This window comes from Fukomys damarensis, unplaced genomic scaffold, assembly GCF_012274545.1.
Source record: "Fukomys damarensis isolate Sample0158 unplaced genomic scaffold, DMR_v1.0_HiC HiC_scaffold_24, whole genome shotgun sequence".
In the NCBI taxonomy this organism is placed as follows: domain Eukaryota; kingdom Metazoa; phylum Chordata; class Mammalia; order Rodentia; family Bathyergidae; genus Fukomys; species Fukomys damarensis.
The window spans coordinates 63,593,228-63,613,975 of NW_022900936.1; the positions used below are offsets into that span (position 1 = coordinate 63,593,228).

Consider the following 20,748-nt stretch of genomic DNA (forward strand, 5'->3'; position numbering starts at 1 on the left):
TGCAGGTGATTAAAGTTCACCGGAGCACTGTAACCTCCTATCTGGAAGACATAATATTAAATACTGAAGAGAATACTGCTGAGGAACAAGCCAGAGCAGAAATAGAAAGGATGGCAGAGGAAATCAATGACATTGCTTATGAGATGGAAAGCCGGTATGCACCCCCAGAAGGAGTGTGGCAGGGGCAGCCACCTGCTGTTGTTACTCGTATGTAAATTTTCAGTGGTTTAGGATTTCCCTACTTAGGAGAAACAAACTAATGCTTTGGTGTCTGTTGTTTCCTTAGCACACCTCTTTAGAAGTTAACAGGCCTATGCCCTTGTATGGTAGGAGCCCTGGGAATTAAATGCTCAGCTGTGATTACTTTCATGCTGTGAGCTTTCAGAATATTCCAAGGTGTGAATGCAGGATAGATACATGAGTGCAGCACTATTTGGAGCTGATCCCAAAATTTTTGGCTTCTGTGTATTTCTAGGATTCCCTCTCTAGGGAATGAAGGGTAGGTAGGGTCAAATCCAGATTTTCCATGGAATTTAAACTAGCTCTCCAGGAATGTGTTATTTCAGATCACTCAATCAAGGAAAATGTGATAGCAAGACTGGGGCAGTGAAGTTTCTAATAAAGCAAGAAAGACCTAAGTATAAGTCAGCAACTCAAGGGGGAGAAAAAGGAAGTAATTTAATTTTTAAAAATGTTTTAGGCGAACTCATCTTCAGTCAGAGGAGATTGTCGCCGAGTTGGTATATAGTTTTCTGATCCCAGAGGTGCAAAAGGACTTTGTCAAAGAGAAAGGTAAGCCCAACAGAAATGGTTCCCTTTAGGATTTTCAAAGTGATGTCAGTTCTTTTCAGTGTCCCAGAAATTTAAAACTGAACAGAGAGGTAGGGGGAAATTTCTGATGACGGAGGACAGAGTTTTCTTGTTTCAGAACTTGTCAAGTTCTCTTTTTACTCTTTGACTGTAGAATATAATCTCCTGTATCAGAGACAGTCTGAGCTTCCAATAAGCTTGACAAGTGATCAAGATCTGTTCCCAGAAGAGGTTTATTCCGTGACTGAAACCCTAGCAGCTTTTTCAGTCAGGACGTGAGACTTGTGGGTGTTGAGAGGTGGGGATGCCCTAAGGTTTGCATCTCTTCTGCTACTCTGCCTGAGTCATAAATAACATGTTCATACTGGGTCTATTGCCAAGTATAAATGCCCCAAGTTGTCCCTTTGTCGAAAGCAAAGGTGGCATTTTTTAAAGGTTGATGTGTTTACACAATAGAGGAGAGAAAAATGTCATCTAAGGGGGGAAAAAAAGATTCTTTAAGAGCTCGGAGACTACTGGCAGCAGGTGTGACCCCAGAGGGAGGTGTCCAATTAGAAAGAGACCAGTGTTTATACGAAATAGTGTGGCTCAGAAGTTTTCAGGGTTGCAGGGACTTCCTGTTTAAGCAGAAAAGTGTGCAATATTTGATTGCTTACTCAAGGACAAAGGGATGGGGGAGCTGACAAATTAGAAAAAGAACTACCTGTTTGTTTTGTTTTGTTCTGAGCAGGGTCTCACTGTGTAGTTCAGGCTAGCCTTGAGTTCACTGTGTAGCCCAGGCTGGCCTCGAACTCTGGGGGTTGCTGCCTCAGTCTCCTGCGGGCTTGGATTAGAGGCATGTGCCAACAGATTATGTGATTTTTAAACCAATTCCTTCTGGTGAGAAGCACTTGGTTTGCTTCTAGCATTTTTTCTATTACTTAATAGTGCTACAATCAAATACATTTTGCACATATCTTGGCCATGCTTCTGAGAGTAAATTCCTAGCAGTGCAATTGGTAGCAAACTGGTAGCAGTTGGTAGGAAATCTGCATTTTATATTTCAGTGGAGTTTACCTAACTGTCTCACAAAAACATTGTTCTAATTTCCACTCCCATCAACACTGTATAAAAGTGCCTATGCCAGCGAAGTTTCGTTTTCAAGCCACATAGTATAGATTTCTGTATTCCCTTATATTATAAACAAGACCCTCTTTTCTAGATCCTTTAAAAATATGCAACTTCTTCTACTCCCAGATCCACAGTTAGGCAGCCTACTTCAAAACCATCCTACTGGGGGAAATTGAAGGAGATAAGACAATAACAGACTTAATATTTTACTAGAACCTCCTGGATTTGAGAGGAAAGATTTGAAGAAGGAACTTAAATGGCAGGAATCCAGTAGGAATTGTCTGTGGGCAAGTTGAGCAAGTGCGTGGCCTTTTCCCACCACATTTATACCAAATCACAAAAGCCCTGTGGATGGGGGGTACACATGAGGAACTTTTGTTCTTCTTTTCACATAAGAAAACTATATATATTATAGCTCCTCTTTATCCAAAATTAACATAATTTATACATAGACTACTTTGAGATAGTTCATTTTTTTAAAAGTTGTGGATGCAAAAGACCTTAAAGAGACATATAAAGACAGATGTAAAATAACAGTAGCTGCCAAAATTTATATACATGCTATGTTCCAGGCAGGACACCGAGCATTTGAAAATGTAAATTATCTCGATTTCTTACAGCAGTTGTAGGTTTAGTCTTTTTTTCCAGGTAAGGAAATTAGTGGTGGAAACACATGACTTGCAGAGTCGAGTCACAATCTTGTGGCTCCAAAACCTGTGCTTTTTCAGCTGTACTACTGCAAAGGACAATAAGCTCCTGTGCGAATTACCCTATATAAAGTAGTTGATACCCAAGTAGCAAAAAATCCGTATTACTTCTTATTGTCATTTACCAGCTGTATGGCTTTGGGTAACCTAACCTCTCCATGTCTGTTTCTTCTTCTGAAAATGGAGTTACGGATAATCTATTTTAGGATGGTTGGGGAATTAAGTGAATAGTTACATGTCACCTACTTAAATTGGTGTCTGGCACAAAGCAAGGACAAATGCTAACTTCCCCTATCATCATCGTCATCAATATCAACACCTCTCCCTTCTAATGGCTTCATTGTTTAAAATTGTCTGTACTAAGACTCGATCATAAATATTCTTAGAGTTTGGAGCTAGGACCTTCTTTTAAAGCCATGAACTCAGGCACTCATCATCAACCAGTATTGCCCTCTATGATAGGAACTAAGGAGGTACGAGATGAGAGCCTCGGTGAGGGCAATCTGTCATTTGTAACCACTTCTCTGTAGTTAGAGAACAGTGTCACTCGTACGAAGTGCTTCGATGCTGCATGGCTTTGTCCAAATGGCAGATGGTGAATGTGGACTGACCCGATTAGAGCAGACATCTGGGAGGGTCTGGGACTTGACCCGGGTTTTGCAAAAGGGCAGGATTCAGGTGTTCCAGAGGACCCCTGAGTGGTGGGTTGGAGGCAAGCCCAGAAGGGAGGAACTTATTGGACTGAACCAAAGACAGCAGAGAGGGAGCAGAAGCAAGGCCTGGGTTTGGTTCACCTTTGGAAGATGTCCTTCTATCACAGAGAGCAGGCACTTTTTATTTAATCCAGTCAATCCAAAGTCAGAAAAATACATGGCTTGCAAATTAACATTCTTTTCACTACTCTCAAAAAACATTTGGGAGGGCCTGGGATTTAGTTCAGTGGTGCCGCCACCTGCCTCGCAAGCACAAGGTCCTGAGTTCGATCCCCAGTACCAAAAAAAAAAAAAATTTGGGAACGGTGTCATTCAAACTTTCCTAGTAAGAATTCTTCTGTCGCTTTGGCACAGTGAGGAATGCGCAGCGGAAGCACATCCTTGCGGCCCATCAGATCATCCACGGGCACACAGAAACCATGCTCCAGCAGAGCTTTACGGAGCGGCAGCAGGACGAGGTCTCAAATGCTGAGCAGATCCTTGACGATGACGCTCAGAATGAGAACCACGGCTGAGGTGAGCCTGCTTTTCCATTAGGGAGGAGGAGGAGAAATGGCATTGCTTGGCTTCATGCACAGTGTGGGCAGACTGTCCCTCGTCGAAGAAAACGAAGCACTTGCATTTCAATTGGCCTGTGCCATCTAGGTCAGGCCACCCACTGTGGAGTCAGAGTTGATGCTACAGTGGTTGGATGTTTGTGCTCTAGAAATCAGAACTCTAGATGCTTTCTATGAGTTCTTTACCATATAGCTGTACTCCATCACAAATAAAGCTACAGAATGTGTGAGCATTATTTTAAAAAGCTTATTCTCATGAGGAGAGCAAGGTACGCTCTGACGAACCATGCTAGTCGTTAGTATGAGGAACAGAGCCTGCCCCAGTCCAACCCAGCATCTCCTGCACCACCCACCAGGGCTTGGTGGCAGGCTCACCTGAGTATTCATGCTTGCAAGGCTAGCGTGGCCCACACTTGGCATGGACTTATTCAGCGAGACATAAGACAGGAAATGGCTTCCAGCAGAGCAGCTCCAGATACTCTCCTTCCAGAGGAGCTTGTACCATGCAGGACACATGGCCCCACATGACAGCACTTGAGTATTAACATAAGGAAAGGAGATTCATATTGGATAGGTGCAGGAGCTGGCCTGGTTTACAAGCATCACACACCACAGGCTGGAATCACTTATAAACTTCCTGTTAGGCATTGATTATCTGTTTTTGATTTCTCCCATTCTCGATGCAGTTTACCACTCAGATGTCATTTCTGCCTTAGTAACACAATTAACACTTACCACCTGAAGTATCAGGTTACCAGGATAAGGAAGTTAAGAGTCAACCGAAAGTAAAACTCTGATGAGAAGGGGAAAGGGTGGAAGCAGGTTTTTGCTCCTTTGTCTTATATGTGCTGTCATGTTGGCGAATGGCATTGAGGCTTGGGGAGAAAGAAAAATTAATGAAGTATTTTTAGGAAAATATAATGGACATTTATAAACTATCACACTCAGCAGCTACAGAATGCATGGTCGCTCTTCTCTCTCTCTCTCTCTCTTTTTTCCCCCCTTTTGTACTGGGGATCAAACTTGGGTCCTTGCACTTGTGAGGCAGGTGGCAGAATGCATGTTCATTTAATGTGCAATCAGAATACATATAAAAACTGACTCTGTACAGGGAATAAAGCAAATCTTAGCCAATTTTCACATACTGTAATTAAAATTATACAAACTTTGTTCTCTGATAAAAATGTAGTGAATCTGAGAATCAGTGATATAATCTAATTTTTAGAAATTAAAAAGTATATATGTATTTTTGGTGGGGGGCTACTGGGGATCGAACTCGGGTCCTTCTGCTTTTGAGGCAGGTGGTGGAACCACTGAGCTAAATCCCCAGCCCAAAAGTATATTTTTAAAATAGTCTATTCATTTAAAAAAATCGGCACAAAAATTAGAAAATATTTTAAACTGAAAAAGTCCAAAGTGTCACACATCAAATTTATGGAATACTACCAAAGAAGCTTGTGTGGAAACGTGCACTCTTAAAGATATTTATTAGAAAAGCTGAAAATAAGATTAAACAATCCTTTTCAAGAAATTGGATCATATTAGATCAAAAAAATAAAAAGATGACAAAGTAACAAATTAATAAAACACGTTTTGCTTTAGTGTAGGTAGTATGCAGTAGGTAACTTCAAGTCCTCTCTCACTGCAACAATTAGAGAAAGTAATGAATACATTATAAATGGGGTTTTTAAAGACAGTGGAAAGCTGTACCTATACAGGGAGCAAGATGAATTAAAGTTGAAGAGAAAAGAGTCTTTCTTAAGTGATATGCCACTATCATCTATTTTTTTCCTTGAGATGTTGGGGCAAGTCCACACAGGCTGAGATTTAGGCTTTCCAAAGGCAAACTTTGCTAGGAGAAATAGAATCCGGAGAGCTTTTATCGTCTGTGTGTATGTGCTGGCGTGATGGATTGGAACCTAGAGGACCCCCAACTGCAAGACTGAGTTTCTCATAGAATGTCTGCTTTGGGTTTCTGGTAGATATCCTTTTTTTCGGTTGGGGAAATCTTGAATCTATCCTGCGTTATTTAACCAGCTTGTGTCGATGGTAAAAACTCACGCCCTTTCCCATGCTTCACCACAGTCAATGTCATGATTTCTTTGGGTCGGAAATAGAAGCTTACTATCTTCATGTGCAGTACCACACTGACATTTGCTGGTTGAGAGTGGGAAAGTTTTAGTGTGAGTTTTAAGCTCAGGACCACGACTGAACTTTTTCTAAATAAAAAAACCAAAAAACCAAAAACCACATTCTGTTAAAACAGTGCTAAGAGACTGAATGGCTTTGGAAATTAGCCTTTGTAGCAGACTTGAGGAGATTTTAAGCTTAAAATACTTACCTTGTAGCTTTTTCAGATCTTGAAATGGGTACAAAGGAAATTTCCATACCCCAAAATCCATTTAACTATACAATAGAGGCAAGTGCATGGAACTGTCAGCTGGTAGTGACTAATCTGCATTGTAACAACACACTGAGCAGTGAATATCAAGAAAGGGCTTTAATAGAATTCCACAGGTGCCTTTGAAGCAATAAGTATGCACAGTTGAAGACATATCCTCCTGAATTGATGTGAGGATTGGCAGTACTTATCTGTGAAAGGACCTTTCAAAGATGAGATTGGGAATGAGGTAAGGGAGGAGAAAATCTTACTACACATCCCTGCCAACAGACAAGTGCTGCAGTCAACTTTGATGTCTAGAACCCTAGTGGAGCAAAATGTTAGCCCACATGAATAAGAATTCCGTTCTTCTAATTGGCAGACTTGTACTGCAACAAGATATAGTTGATTGCTGTTATGAAATTTTGAAATTTACCTATAAACATTTTGTGAGAATTTGTTTTGTCTCCTGTTACATAAATATATTTTGGTCCACAAAACCTAGAATGTTTACTTTCAGGCCCTGTGCAGGAAAAGATCCTGACTCCCCACTGTACAACAATGAAAATGAATGAAGTAGAACTCAATGTAATAATATGGATAAATCTCAAATAAAATATGTCTCCAAATAAGTCACATCCAAAAATGGTCTGCAATATAAGTTTAAAACCAGTGGAACTAAACTGTTAATCTTAGGAATACATATCTAGAAGGTAAAGACATAATGAAAAGCAAAGAGTAATCACTTTAAAAATCAGAAGAATATATTTTTCTGGGCATAGGAGAGGGCTGAGATGGGAAGGGGTAAAGGGGAGCTTCTGAAACACTGTTTTCTTGACCTGTGTGGTATTCACACTGATGAGTACCTTACCTTAATTCATTTGGCTACACATAGGTTTTATGGACTTTCCAACCTATGTACTATGCCACATTCATATTAGTAATACAAAAACATATGAAAGTATAAAACTCTCTGGTAAGTTAATTACACAGGGGCTGGGGATTTTGCTCAGTGGTTCTATCTCCTGCCTCGCAAGTGCAAGGACCTGAGTTCGATCTCCGGTACCCCCCACCCAAAGTTAATTACACAGTTAAATTCAGAATACTTTAGTACTGTAATGTTGGTACCTAAATCACTTGTGCATTTAGTAAGATGATTAAAAAACAAAGCTGTTGAAGCTAATCATAGCCACAAGAATACATTAAGAGATACTCAATATAAAAAGATGTAAATTATGACATTGAAAAATGTTGTGGAGGGTGGAGTCAAAGTATAGAGTTTATATGTGGTTAAAATTGTTATCAGCTTTAATTGCCTGTTATAACTATGTTTTATGTAAGTATCATGATAATCCTAAAGGGAAAACATCAGATACACTAAAGGTGAAAAGGCAGAAATCAAAGCATATCTCTAGAGAAAATCATCTAATCACAAAGAAAAATAAGAGAGTAGAAAGGAACAAAGAGGCTACAAAACAACCAGAAAATAATTAACAAAATGGCAGAAGTCTTTACCTGTGAATAATTACCTTGAATATTAATGGATTAAATTGTCCAGTCTAGCAACAGAGTGGCTGAATGGATTAGAAAACAAAGAGACCCAGAGCTGACTATGTGATGCCTGTAAGAGACACACTGCTGGCTTAAACACCCACAAAGAGTGGGAGTGAGAAGATGGAAGAAGATATTTAGTGTAAATGGAAACCCAAATACAGCCGGAATTGCTATACTTAAATCAGATAAACTCAAAATCAAAAACTGTAAGAGGAGACCAAAAATGTTAAAATATTATTATGTCCTCAATTCATCAAGACGGTATAGCAGTTATATATATACCCACATTGGAGCGCTTAAATACATAAAACATATTAATAAGTGTGACGAGAGAGATAAACTGTAATGCAAAAACTGTAGAGATTGCATGACCCACTCTCAGTAACAGGAAGACCATCCAAACAGGAAATAAATGGGAAAATATCAGGCTTAAAATACACTTTAGCCCGACTGTGTTCAAATGTGCTCAACACCTGGGCCCCATGAAGCCTTGGGCAACTAGTAAGGTGGTCTCAGAATATCGTAAACTTGAACACTATTATGTAATTTTAGCAATATTTTTCATGGTTTGGTGCATGGTGCTTGAGCATGGACTGTGTAGGTGTCAGTGGAAGGCTGTGGAAGGTAGGGCATAGTTCAGTGAGTCAAATGGAAACCCACACACATCACTTGCATGTGTTTGTGCAACGTGGAGAGTAAAAGGCAGTAGTTATCAATAATATTATTTCAGAACACCTATACAAGTGTGTGCCTGAGAAGACCAGAGTTTGCTCTTGTTAGCAGATGGGTAAGTTTGTTTATTTAGTTGAATAACTCAAGACCATGCAACCAAATCACGAAAACTATTGCTAAAATTACTCAATACAATATCAAGAAAACAAATAATGCAATATAAAAATGAACCAAAGGCTGGAAGTGGCGGGGCACACCTATAATCCCAGCACTTGGGATACTGAGGCAGGAGGGTTGCTGCGACCTCGAGGCCAGCCTGGGCTACAAAGCAATACCGTGTCTCAGCACCCTGCCCCCCAAAAAGGCCCTGAACAGACATTTCTGAAAAGAAAATAAGCAACTATTTAGAAAGAGGGAGCCCTTGTGAGTATCACCGCTGGTTGACATGTAAATTAGCACAGCCATTATGGAAAACATAATGTAGGGTTCCTCAAGAAATTGGAAACAACCCCTCCACCCCTCCCTGTTTACAAAGACTTTGTTTTCGTTTTTTCCTTTTCCCATATTTTTTCCTTTCCCTTCTTTCCTCTCCCCTATTCCTCCCACTTCCCCTTCCCCTTGGCTCCTTCTCTTCCTATTTCACATTATCTATTATATCTTTTAGTCCTTTTTTTTCTTTTTATTGAGTTTATTGCTACATTTTAGGTATACAGTACAGTTATATTCATCATAGGGATCTTGTACCTTTACATGACAGGCCTTTTTTCTCATTTTTTCCCTTCGTCCCTGCCCTCCCTTCACCCCCTCCTCCCCTCCTCATTTACAAACACTTTATTTCCATTTTTTCATTTTCTCATATTTTTTTCTTTTCCCTTATTCCCTTTCCCCTATCCTTCCCACTTTCCCTACACCTTTAGCCCTTTTCTATTTCACATTGTTAATTATCTCATTAGGATCTTGTGTTCTATTATGGTTTTTCACCCCAGAGGAACTATTTGGTATTTACACGTGTGTGACTTATTTATTTCACTTAGGAGTATATCCTCAAAACGTATCCATTTTCCTATGAATGACTCTAATTTCTCATTCTTTATGGCTGAGTAGTATTCCATTTTATAGAAAAACAACATCTTCTTTATCCAGTTTCCAACTGATGGGCAAATGGGCTGTTACCAAGTTTTAGCTATTACAAACTGTGCTGCTATAAACATAGGTGTGCATATATCACTGTGATACGATTCTTTTAATTCTTTTGGAAAGATACCCAGCAGAGCTATGGCTAGGTCAAATGGAACCTCTAGTCCCAGCTCTTTGAGGTATCTCCATATTGATTTCTACAGTGGTTGCACCAGTCTGCACTCCCACCAACAATGGAGAAGGGTTCCTTTCTTCCCACAACCCCACCAACATTTGTTATTGTGTGATTTCTTAATAGCAGCCATTCTTTGTGGGGTGAGGTGGAATCTCAGTGTCCTTTAGTCCTTGTTTACACTTTCAGTTTCTCACACCAGAGAAACTATTCTGTATTTACACATCTGTGTTCCTGTTTCACTTAAGAATATGGCCTCAATGTGCATCCGTTTCTCTGTAAATGTCTGTAGTTTCTTTTGTTTCTCATTTTTTTTTTTTTTTTTTTCTCATTGAGTGTATTGGTACCTTTTAGGTATACAGTACAGTTAATGTTCACCATTGGGACCTTGTACCTTTACATGACCTATCTTGGTTCTTATTTTTCCCCATTCTCCTGCCCTCCCTTCACCCCTCTACCCTTCCCTATTTACAAAAGCTTTTGTTTCCATTTTTTCCTTCTCTCATATTTTTCTTTTCCCTTCTTTCCTTTCTCACTCTTTATGGCTGAGTAGCATTCCATTTTATAAACAATCCACATCTTCTTTATCGAGTCACTAGTTGATGGGCAATTGGGCTGTTTCCAAGTTTTAGCTATTAGAAACTGTGCTGTTATAAACATGGGTGCACATATATCACTGTGGTATAATTGATTCTTTTCTTTGGGGAAGATCCCCAGCAGGGAATAGTGGAGGCAAATGGGACCTCTAATCCTAGCTCTTTGAGGTGTCTCCATACTGATTCCCACAGTGGTTGCACCAGTCTGCACCCCCACCAGCACTGAAGAAGGGTTCCTTTTTCCCCACAGCCCCGCCAGTGTTTGTTATTGGTTGATTTCTTGATAGCAGCCATTCTTTCTGGGGTGAGGTAGTTGAAGGGAGGGGATGGCAAGGGGGAATGGGGAAACAATAAGCCTAATATTATCATGTAAAGGTACAAATTCCCAATAATTAATGTCATCATATTGTACACCTAAAATGCCAATACAGTTAATTTTTCTTGTTTTTGTTTTATTTTGTTTTTTGGTACCGGGGATTGAACTCGGGTTCACCTTGCACTTGTGAGTAGGCGGTGGAACCACAGAGCTAAATCCCCAGCCCATAAACCTAATGAACTTTTAAAAAACAGGCTGCCACGCAGAGCCCCGCCAGGAACTGCAGCCCGGACTGACGATTGGGCCGCCCACGTTCATGCACAGTTTCGGCATCTTCCTCCAGGGGTTGCTCCGCATCTAGGCCTTCAGCACATTGATGCTCAAAAATAAAACGAAATTCAACCGCTCTGTTACTGGTGTAGTACTTTCCTGTTTGTCAGTGAGAGGAAAAAGCTGTCCCAACTCTAGTTTTCCCAGGACAAGGTAAACTCTACAGTTTATAAAACCAGGCACTTTTTTCAACTAATAAAAAAAATTGTAACCCAACTTTGTTTTACTGTTCCTATTTTATTTGTTGTGGTTTGTTGCAAAGGTAAAATATCACATGGCTGCCCTTATACATGAGAAAGACAAAGTTTTAAATGCATTGCAGATATGTACTAAGAAATAATAACCACAAGCTTCTCAGAAAAAGCATTTCTAAAAAAAATGTTTTTATTGCTTGTAGGATTGGTCATCCAAGGTCACTTCCATATTCGTCCTTTCTTCCCATCCTATGTTGGATGATCTAACAACTTTGTCATCTGTACCACCGATTTTGTTCTCTGCTGTGATACTTCTAGTTTTTGACTACCTCCGAATGAACACATAAGGGTTGTCACTGGGGTTTTAATCTTACATTTTCCTTTTTCTTCTTAGCTAGCACTCTTCCCTTTTCAGTCTGCATCGCCCTGTGTTTTGGCCTTGCCTGTTTTTATTATTCCCTACTTCAGCCTCCAAGGAGGCCCTTTCTTTTTGCCTCCGAGTGAAAACACCAAGCAGATGTCTCTTTTTTCATATATATATATATTTTTTTTTCTCTATGATAGGTGTTCCCTCGTCCACTTTCAGAGTAAATATACATTTTCTTTTGTAACGTCCTTACATAGATTTCCTGTCGACTTTGTGGTTGATGCTCTTGTTTATTTAATTTTTTCTTGCCAATCTTTCAGCTAAGAGGGATGTTTGCCAATGGCAGGCAGATTGCCCTCTAGTAGTACCCTCGCTGTGGGCATTGAGTGAATATGCAACCATGGTACAGAAGCATCACTGGAGACCTAGGTTTCCGTAGAGAGGCATCACGAGTAGACCTTCATGAGTATTCTTGCCTGTTGATGCACATACTCATGCATTTTCTATTGGATTTACATCGAGGAGAGGAAATGCTGAATACTGCGTGATGCATATTTTCAACCTTGATAGATAATGCCAATGTTCTATGAATAGCAAACCAAAATGATTTAAATATTCATCAACATTTATTTTAACAAGTCTGTGTATTAGTAGAGCAAAATGTTTAAATGAGACAAGAAAATTTTCTCTTGCACAGAGAACCTAGAAAACACCAAAGAGAATAAAGCTGTTTAATTTGACTGATATTGCTGAAAACAATTTTAAATTATAGGGAGTTTAAGGAAAATACAGTGCTTTCCTTCGGAGTCATATATTGACAAGCTCGTGAGAGTTGCACAGCTTGGGAGAAGCACAGATTATTGGGATTTTTTGGATGATTTATAGAGTTTCTTTAAAAAAACACACACACACATAGTCTGAGCTGAGCATGGTGGTGTATGCCTGTAACCTCAGCTATTTGAGAGGCTGAGGCAGGGATATTCCAAGTTCTAGGCCAGTCTGGTCAACTTAGTGAGACCCTATCTCAAAGTAAAATTTAAAAATGGCTGGGGTATAGCTCAGTGCTAGAATACTTGCCTAGCATGTGCAAAGCCTAAGATTCAATCGCCAGTATTAAAAAAAAAAATTACAATCTGTAAAGCACAAATGTTTAAAATTTGGTTGTCTTTTATATTCATTACCAGACGAATGCATCCAAAAAATTACCATGATAAATGAAATACTGCCCTGGCTTGAAAGTCAGACAGTCCCAGATATGTCCTACCCCTGTCATTTATGAACCTTATAGACTCAAATATTTCTTACCTAGGTATCTGTTTCCAAATTTTAGCACTTACAAAAGAATCCTTACATTGTCCAGGTTATTGCTGAATCCTTAATATGTTTACATCATGAAAATCTGAAGCTACAAAAGGACATAAAACACAAAGAATTAAGTATCTTGTCCCCTAGTATCACCTTCAGTTCCCATGCCTAGCAATAACCACTTACCAGTCTCTTGTTGATCTTTCCTGAAATGTTCTACATATATTGCCGGCATAATGCTACATGCGGCTCTCTGGGGGGACCCCGTCCAGCGGGGAATAGGAGGTGAGAGCCGCCTCTTATTCGTGGGTCATCAGAGGCCGATCCGATCTTGAATGTCTGTGAAGGAAATCTTTAAGAAGTTAGAGCACACGGCCCAAGTCTGGTTTCTGATCAAAGGCTCTTTATTGGCTCAGCAAAACGATTATATACTGTTATCCCAGGGGGAAGGTTCAGCAAGCTTATTGGACAGTTCAAACAAATCCTCTACCAATCACATGAGTCACTCAAGCATTTAACCATACAGCAATCAGTATTTTACCAAATGTGGGGAGGGGTAAGTGGGAAGGCATACATCAACAGTTAACCCTATGCAATCTTTAACTTAACAATCTCTAGGGGCAAGCAGGACAAGGAAATACCACCGGCCTCCTGCTCCAGATCCCATGACCCTGTGGTTAGCACAAAGGGCTATTCTTTCTGTAAGATTTCCTGTTTGCCCAGGGGCTAGACCTGCCAAAAGTCACGTATGTAGTCTAGTGGGATTTTTCCACTGAGGCAAAGGCTAAGGTTGAGGGCAGCCATCTTGTGCAGGCCCAAGCAGTCTCTCACAGCTACATATATGGATTTGTGTATTTCTATATGTGTAACATACATATGCATATATTCCCAACTTTTTAAAACTACATAAGTCTATATTTACCAAACATCACTGGACCATTAACAGGAAAGGCAGACATGCCCAATAATAATTAAATTCATCTTTAATTTCTGCCATTTTTCAACCACATGAAGACCAGAGTTCAGAGTGTCCTGAAGAACATTTTTTTGTAAAACATTTGTTTGGGCAAAATTAATATGTAAATGTTAGAGCTAATACGCGCTTGTCTTAGTTGCTGAGACAAAATAGCCCACACCCAAAGTTAGAAGAGGAAAAGCTTATTTTGGCTCACAGTTTATAGAGGTTTCAGTTCATATTTGGTTGGCTCCAAGGCAGGGTGGCATGGCAGAGGGACATCACAAAAGAGAAATAGTTCATGGCAGGCAGAAGGCAGCAAGCAGCAAACTACTACTGGCGACTTTCTGTCCCCTTCTGTTCTATCTAAACTACCTCCCCCTAAGGTAGATAACACTCACACCCAGAATTGTGCCAAACCAGTCAGTGGACTAATTTAGTAATCACACACCCTTAATCCCAGCATCACACACTAGATCAATCTTCCTCTCCAAAACCAAAACAGCAAAGCAAACCACCTGTATGACCACATGAGGCATTGGGGGGATATCTTGACACAAGCCATAGCAGCACTCAGTGTACATGATTCTCTTTTCATTTTACTTTGACTCACTGCCAAAGTCCTTTACAATTTTATTTCATTCCCTTCTTTGGCAAAGACTGTACATCCTTATATACATTGTGATATTTTGAAAGAGGTATACATTGTGCAATGGCTCAAGTGAGCTGATTAGTGTGCATTATTCATATACTTAGAATTTTTGTGGTAAGAATTGTTAAATTTTTCTCTCAGTGATTTTCAGAATAAAGTGCATCGTTATTTTCTACAGCCACTATGTTGTAGAAAGCATCTCTTGAACTTACTCCTTCTATTTCAGTGAATATTTTTGTTGTTTGACAAACATCTTCCCAGCTGCTACCTATAGTCCCTGGTAACTACCTTTCTACTGTCTACTTATATGAGTTCAACTTTTTTGGATTTCACAGATAAGATAAGTCATATATGCATGTACATGCTTTTTGCCTGGCTCGTGGCATTATTCTGGTATTTCTGTGTCAGGTTTATTTCACTTAGTGTAATATCCTCTGGGTTTATCCATCACAAATGACAGAATTTCCTTCTCTCCTTTCTTTCTTTCGTTTGCACAAGGCAGGCATGGTGCCACTGAGCTAAATTCCTGGCACAGAATTTCCTTCTCTTGCAAGATAGATAATGTTTTCTTTATTCCTCTGTTAATGAACACTTAGGTTAATGCTGAATCTTTTGAGATACTGTTGCAATGAACACGGGGATGCAGGCATCTCTTCCACAAACTGACTTTATTTTCTTGGATGCCTATCCAGTAGTGGGATTACTGGATCATGTGGTAGTTCTATTCTCTTCTTTTACATGTCACTTCCTCCTCATTGATTTATTAGTTACAAGAAACTTGTTCATAACCTTGAGTTGCAAGTTTCCATCATGGTGACTTCATCAAAGTCCAGATTTGGACAAATCAGATGAACAGCACACAGTATCCATCAGTATCCCATTGCTTCTCAAGCATGGTGATGCCTGCCATCGGCCAATGGAGGGCTGCACCTCCTAAGGCACGTTGGAGCAGGTGGTAAGGAAACCTGTCCCAGGGGAAGGAGGATGTCCTGATCACAGCCCTGCCTCTACTTTCATAGGACAGTGTATCACACTAGGGGACCCAGGGACTACTGCAAGCTCTCCTGCAGTGTGTGTGTGTGTGTGTGTGTGTGTGTGTGTGTGTGTGTGTGTGTGTGTGTACAGGTACAAACGATCCACCTGCGAAGAAGGTAAGGCCAAACACATGATGCCATACTGCTCAAGCATGCATTCCAGGTGGCCCCTTTTGATCAGACTCTATTAGACCTCTATTCCCGCTGAGCCAGCTTTGTATCTCCAGCCCTTATTGAAAAATCAGGATTCAGGGAAAACCCGCTCTCACTGCCTCTTTGTCTTTCATAGCTACTGCTCAGCAGGAGCTGTGATGAGCCCGGAGGTGAGTCATCTGAGGTCAGCACAGCTTGGGAGTTTCCATTCTTCACAGACTGGAGCCCCCCACCTCTGTGCCTGGTTTGGAAACACTAGGAGCTCACACCCGAATATGAGGCTGTGGGATGAGAAAAGCGGCAGAGACAGCTCCTCAGGTTGTCCAGCCAGTGAACAGGAAGCAGGGAAGAGAGGAGAAGAGTCACTGGTACCTTTAGGGACTGACAGGCTCACCGGGACTGTCAGTCCTGATCCTCCTAGAGGAGAGGGGTGGAGAAAGGCCACCGCTATGAGATGGGAGGTAAAGGTGCAAACGAGCAAGAGCCATGCAGGACTCGAGACAGACTGCACGTCTCCCTCACTGCCAGCCTCTCCTCGCTGTGGCCATGATGGCCGTGCTAGCAAAGTCAACTACTGCATAGCTAGTCCCCAGCCACAGTGGTGTCTGCACTCCTAGAGGAAGATGGGCCCAGGTGTGCTCCTCTATCTAGGACTGGCAGAGCCATGAGCAGCAGTGGGCAGTCCTGCAGGCCTGGCTTAACAGCGTGGCTCAACCATCCATGCATATTCAGACCCACGATCATCAGGTAAAATACACGGGTTTAAAAAGAAGGATGCATGGAGTGGTCTTCACTGTCCCTGTCTTCCTGTCCACACTGCAGTGGGTGAGGTTTCTTTTTCCTACACGTCCACTGCTGCCTGTTGGCTTGACAAACCCTGGCAGCTCCAACACGCTGCTTCCACTGCAGGGGAATGCTGCGCTCAGCCCACTCCGCCACATTCGGCGAACGCTCAGAGCCAGGGGCTTGTGGCCATGCTGAGTAGGTGCCAGGGGAAGTAGGAAGGGGAGAGGAAAGGAAATAAGGGACAAGAAAAAATATGAGACAAAGGAAAAATGGAAACAAAGTCTTTGTAAATAGGGGAGCGTGGAGGGAGTAAAGGGAGGGCAGGGGTAAGGGGAAAAAATGAGAACCAGGTTCTGTCATGTAAGGGTACAAGATCCCAATGACGAATGTAACTGTACTGTGTACCTAGAATGTACCAATAAATGCAATATGATAAAAAAAAGATTTAGAATAGCACAGGGCATATGGCAAGCACCCAGCAAGCACCAGTTAGCTCCTTTTATTATCATCACTGGACAGACAGTGAAAGAGGAGGGTGGAGCACGTTCCAGCTTTTATGGAAAAATCATTACACCTACAACTACACAGAAAGTGGCCCAGTGGGGGTCAATTTCTAACCAGCTGGATAACTTTCTGCATTCACTGGGGAAGAGGGAGAGACGCTGTCATCCCCGACCCCATCCCCTCATAGCGACGAGTACCCTATGCTCTGTAGGCATTTGAGGTGTTCGAATAGTCAGAGACTCTTTCTACCAAACATCAGAGCGGCAGAAGGAAGCTATAAATATTATGTAGAACTTTTCAGGGAATTTGACGGTAGTCATGGGAGGAGGCATCTTTTACTGTAAATATTAAGTCTTGAGCAAAGTGGAAAAAAGGGCTATCAGAATTCTCAGTCGTGGCCACATGCAGAGTACTTAAAAAATGGTGCTTGGGCCTCACCTCAGACCAGTTAGACAGAAGCTGGAGTCCAAGTAAGGCCATTTTTTTTTAAAGCTTCCCTTTGATTTAACATGCATTACAAATTTAAAATAAAAGAAACCTATCCTGAGGACGCTGTCTCTCCCCAGCATTTACCATTCAGAAATGTGCCAAGTTTTAATGATTAAAAAAAACCGAAAGCCTAAAGGATTCCAGAGATGAAAAGGCACATGTGGGCAGACACACCAATGCATAGGGTGCACAGTGATACTGCACTCCACACATGACTGTAAGGGTGAGAATTTACTCAGTGAAGTTTCCTGTGTATACCATTTGGTAGAAGTGACTTTTGTGTGACTTCAGAGAACAGTTATGGTCTTAGCTTTTAACGATATGAAATGAGTTTTGAAAACAAAGTTCTAATTTCTAACATTCATTTCTAATAAAGGGTCCACTTTGTCCATTCACCGTGCAAAGTTTATCGAAGAGACGAGTAGGTGTTGAAGGAGAGTCTGTCCTACAAGACCCCAAAAAGAATCTGTCCCATGTTTCCTCGTACAAACACTTGACAGCAGAAGAAAACCCAACGGAGAATTGGGGAAGATCCCGGAAACACTCTTCTCACTGTTTATTTTATGTTTCATAAAAAATAAAGACATTATTTCAAAATATAGCTATGTCAAATGCTAACTTGGGAAAGAAGAGGTCCATTAAACATTCGACTGGGAACAATTGACAAAAAATGCCCATGTTAGGGAACAAGATAACCTGCCAGGTATATATCCAAAAGGACTAAAAGCAGGGACTCAAACGAATACTTGTACACTGATGTTTGTACCAACCTCATTCATAATAGTCAAAACATGGATGGAAAAACCGTGCTGTATACACAGCGTGGAACATCCAACCATGAAAAGGAATGGCTTTCCGACACATAACACGGATGGACCTTGAAAATGGTATGTACATAAGCCAGACACATAAGGACAAACACGAGTCCACTCATATGAAACATCTAGAAGAGGTGAAATCATAGTGATACCAGTAGAAAGTAAGATTAGAGGTGGCCAGGACCGAGGAAAATGGGCAAGGGGGCACTTATTTTAATGAGTATGGAGATTCTGTCTGTGGTGGCAGAAGGGTTCTTTATATATTCAAAATGGTCTAAGTGGCTAATCTTTTGTTATACATGTTTCACCCAAATTTTTTTTAACAGTGATAAATTGTACTTCATAAAAATAAATACAAAATGTGAGTGGCAACTTTCAGGTGCTTAGCTACTTGAAATTCATCTGTCTTCTGAGAATGAGTGTTATGTCTCATTTAAGAGACAAAACAGGCATAACTGACTGGCTAATAACCCTGATAGTTGCAGATACAGTCGGAGTTTAGTTATCTCTCCATGGCCAAGGAACATTTTTTCTGAGAGGCAGTCCATCTCGTAGGATAGAGGTGTTCCCTGTACCACTAAAGTGACATTTTTTTCAAGAGTCTCTGATACAGTATTGTGGGACAGAGGCATCTAATGGCTACAGCTGTTAAGATCAATTAATTGTCATATGAATGTTGCTAGAAAGAGGAAATTGTGTCAGCAGATTCTAGATTTCCTCTATCCCTTCTAGCCTTCTCACACATCATAGTGATTAAGATATAAATACAAAATTCCTAATCACTTCCTAGTTTTTAAGTAATTCCATGTATTTAAACACCAAAGTATCTCTTTAATGCCAAAGTTTATTTTCATCATGACACCCGTCACCATCGTGAGTTTAAAATTTAAAAATTAAAATTTAAAAAGCTTCACACATTTGAAAGTTAACTCATTTAATGATAAATTAAAACTAAATACAAGCTGCATTTCCTGGTGGTATGAGCTGCAGGAAGAATTCGCTAAAGGCAGCTGTGAGCTCCTTTTCTTGTCAATAGAAGCAGTATTCTATGCAAGTGGTGTTAGGAAAAACTATCTGAAAGAATTGCTACACTGAGCAGCCACCAGTGCAGGTTACAGTGTAATCTGAGGGACAGGAAAGGGCTTCTTCAGTCCTCTTTCCGCGACTGAACAAATGCCAGAGATAATCAACTCAGAAAAGGTTTGTGTTGGCTCCCAGCTTCGGAGGTTCCAGTCCAGAACTAGTTGGGCTTTTTGCTCTGGGCCTGCCGTGAGCAGCCCTTCCTCACAGAACGCATGGGGGAGCAGAATTGCTTGCCTCGTAACAGGCCGGGGGCCCTCTGTCTGTCCGTGCCCTCATTTGCCTAACGACCTCCTACTAGAACCCCCACTTCCCCGCCATGACATCCTGGGGACCACACCTTTAACGCCTGGCTTTTGGGGTGCCGTTCCAGATCAAAACTGCCTCAGAGCAGAAGAGGTCCCAGAGAGCACATTTTGAAATGTGACTCAGATCAGGGGAAACAATGAGTTCCCAGATTCTGAAATGAGAGTGACTGGGACTCCAGTCTCAACTGCTCATCTTTGGAACCTCAGAATTATTATAGGGTCTGGAACACTGGGGTTTATATGGTCCCCTTCACCCTGTTTGCTGGACCTGCCATTTCTAGGAAGGATATTTTTTGTGTCACTACTTGTGCTTGTGATAAAATAAAAACATTTTCAAAATGAAGACTCCTACTCTTAGTCTTCTTAGGTACCTTACTGCTGTGTCCAACCAAAGGCAAAAAGAAAGATGGTCCCTCTAAGGTGCTTCACAGGGCCCTCTGGATTCTCCATCGTGTCCCTTAGCCTCACTGCACAGAGATGCCAAGAGACCTTAAGAAAGGCCCCTGTTACCCTCTAGGTACACCTGGACTTACACCATCAGGGGCATCACTCTTTTCATTGGCGTTCTCAATTTTCATATTTAAACTTTTTTCTAATTTTCATAAATTCACCTTCAGGAAACTCCCTATGTTCATCAGGTCCGCTTTTCTCTGACAAGTGGCTCTGGAGCTCCCCATTTCTGATTGCTGCAACAGACAAAGGGGGACATGGGGGCCATAGACTCCAATTTCTCCTACCCCCTCGAGTGCTGAGGGTTGATTCAGAACCTCATCTGGGGGCACCAGTAAGCTGCTCTTAGAAAGGAGAGTGTATTTCCTAACTTGTTGGAAATAGCCCTGCCTCAGGTGGACCCTGGGGTCATGGACTAGTGAGGTCCAGCAGCCCGGGAACCAAGTCTCCTGGAGACCTGCAGCCAGAGAGATCCAGAAGAGCCCTTCAGAGACATGAGAATGGTCTCTTTGCCTCAATGGGCTCACAGCCTGTTACTAGTTCCCTGTTTCTGCTGTAAATGATTTACTTTTTTTTTTTTTTTTTTTTTTTTTTTTTTT

At 41.2% G+C, this 20,748-nt stretch overlaps 1 protein-coding gene across 4 annotated transcripts in view; it reads left to right on the plus strand.

The window, feature by feature from the left end:
- The window catches only part of Cfap91 (cilia and flagella associated protein 91), a 61,885-nt gene extending 43,800 nt beyond the window's left edge, over positions 1-18,085 (plus strand). For 3 of the 4 annotated variants that reach the window (XM_010630019.3, XM_010630021.3, XM_033768165.1), the window contains exons 15-18: positions 6-154; positions 701-792; positions 3,695-3,856; positions 17,870-18,085. In XM_010630019.3, coding sequence (XP_010628321.1) covers positions 6-154; positions 701-792; positions 3,695-3,855 — 402 coding nt within the window. In that variant the 3' untranslated portion in view covers position 3,856; positions 17,870-18,085. Of the gene's footprint in view, positions 1-5; positions 155-700; positions 793-3,694; positions 3,857-10,978; positions 11,281-17,869 lie in introns of those variants that run through there. The other variant, XM_010630020.3, reaches the window with a different exon arrangement.
- Positions 18,086-20,748: the final 2,663 nt, after the last annotated feature.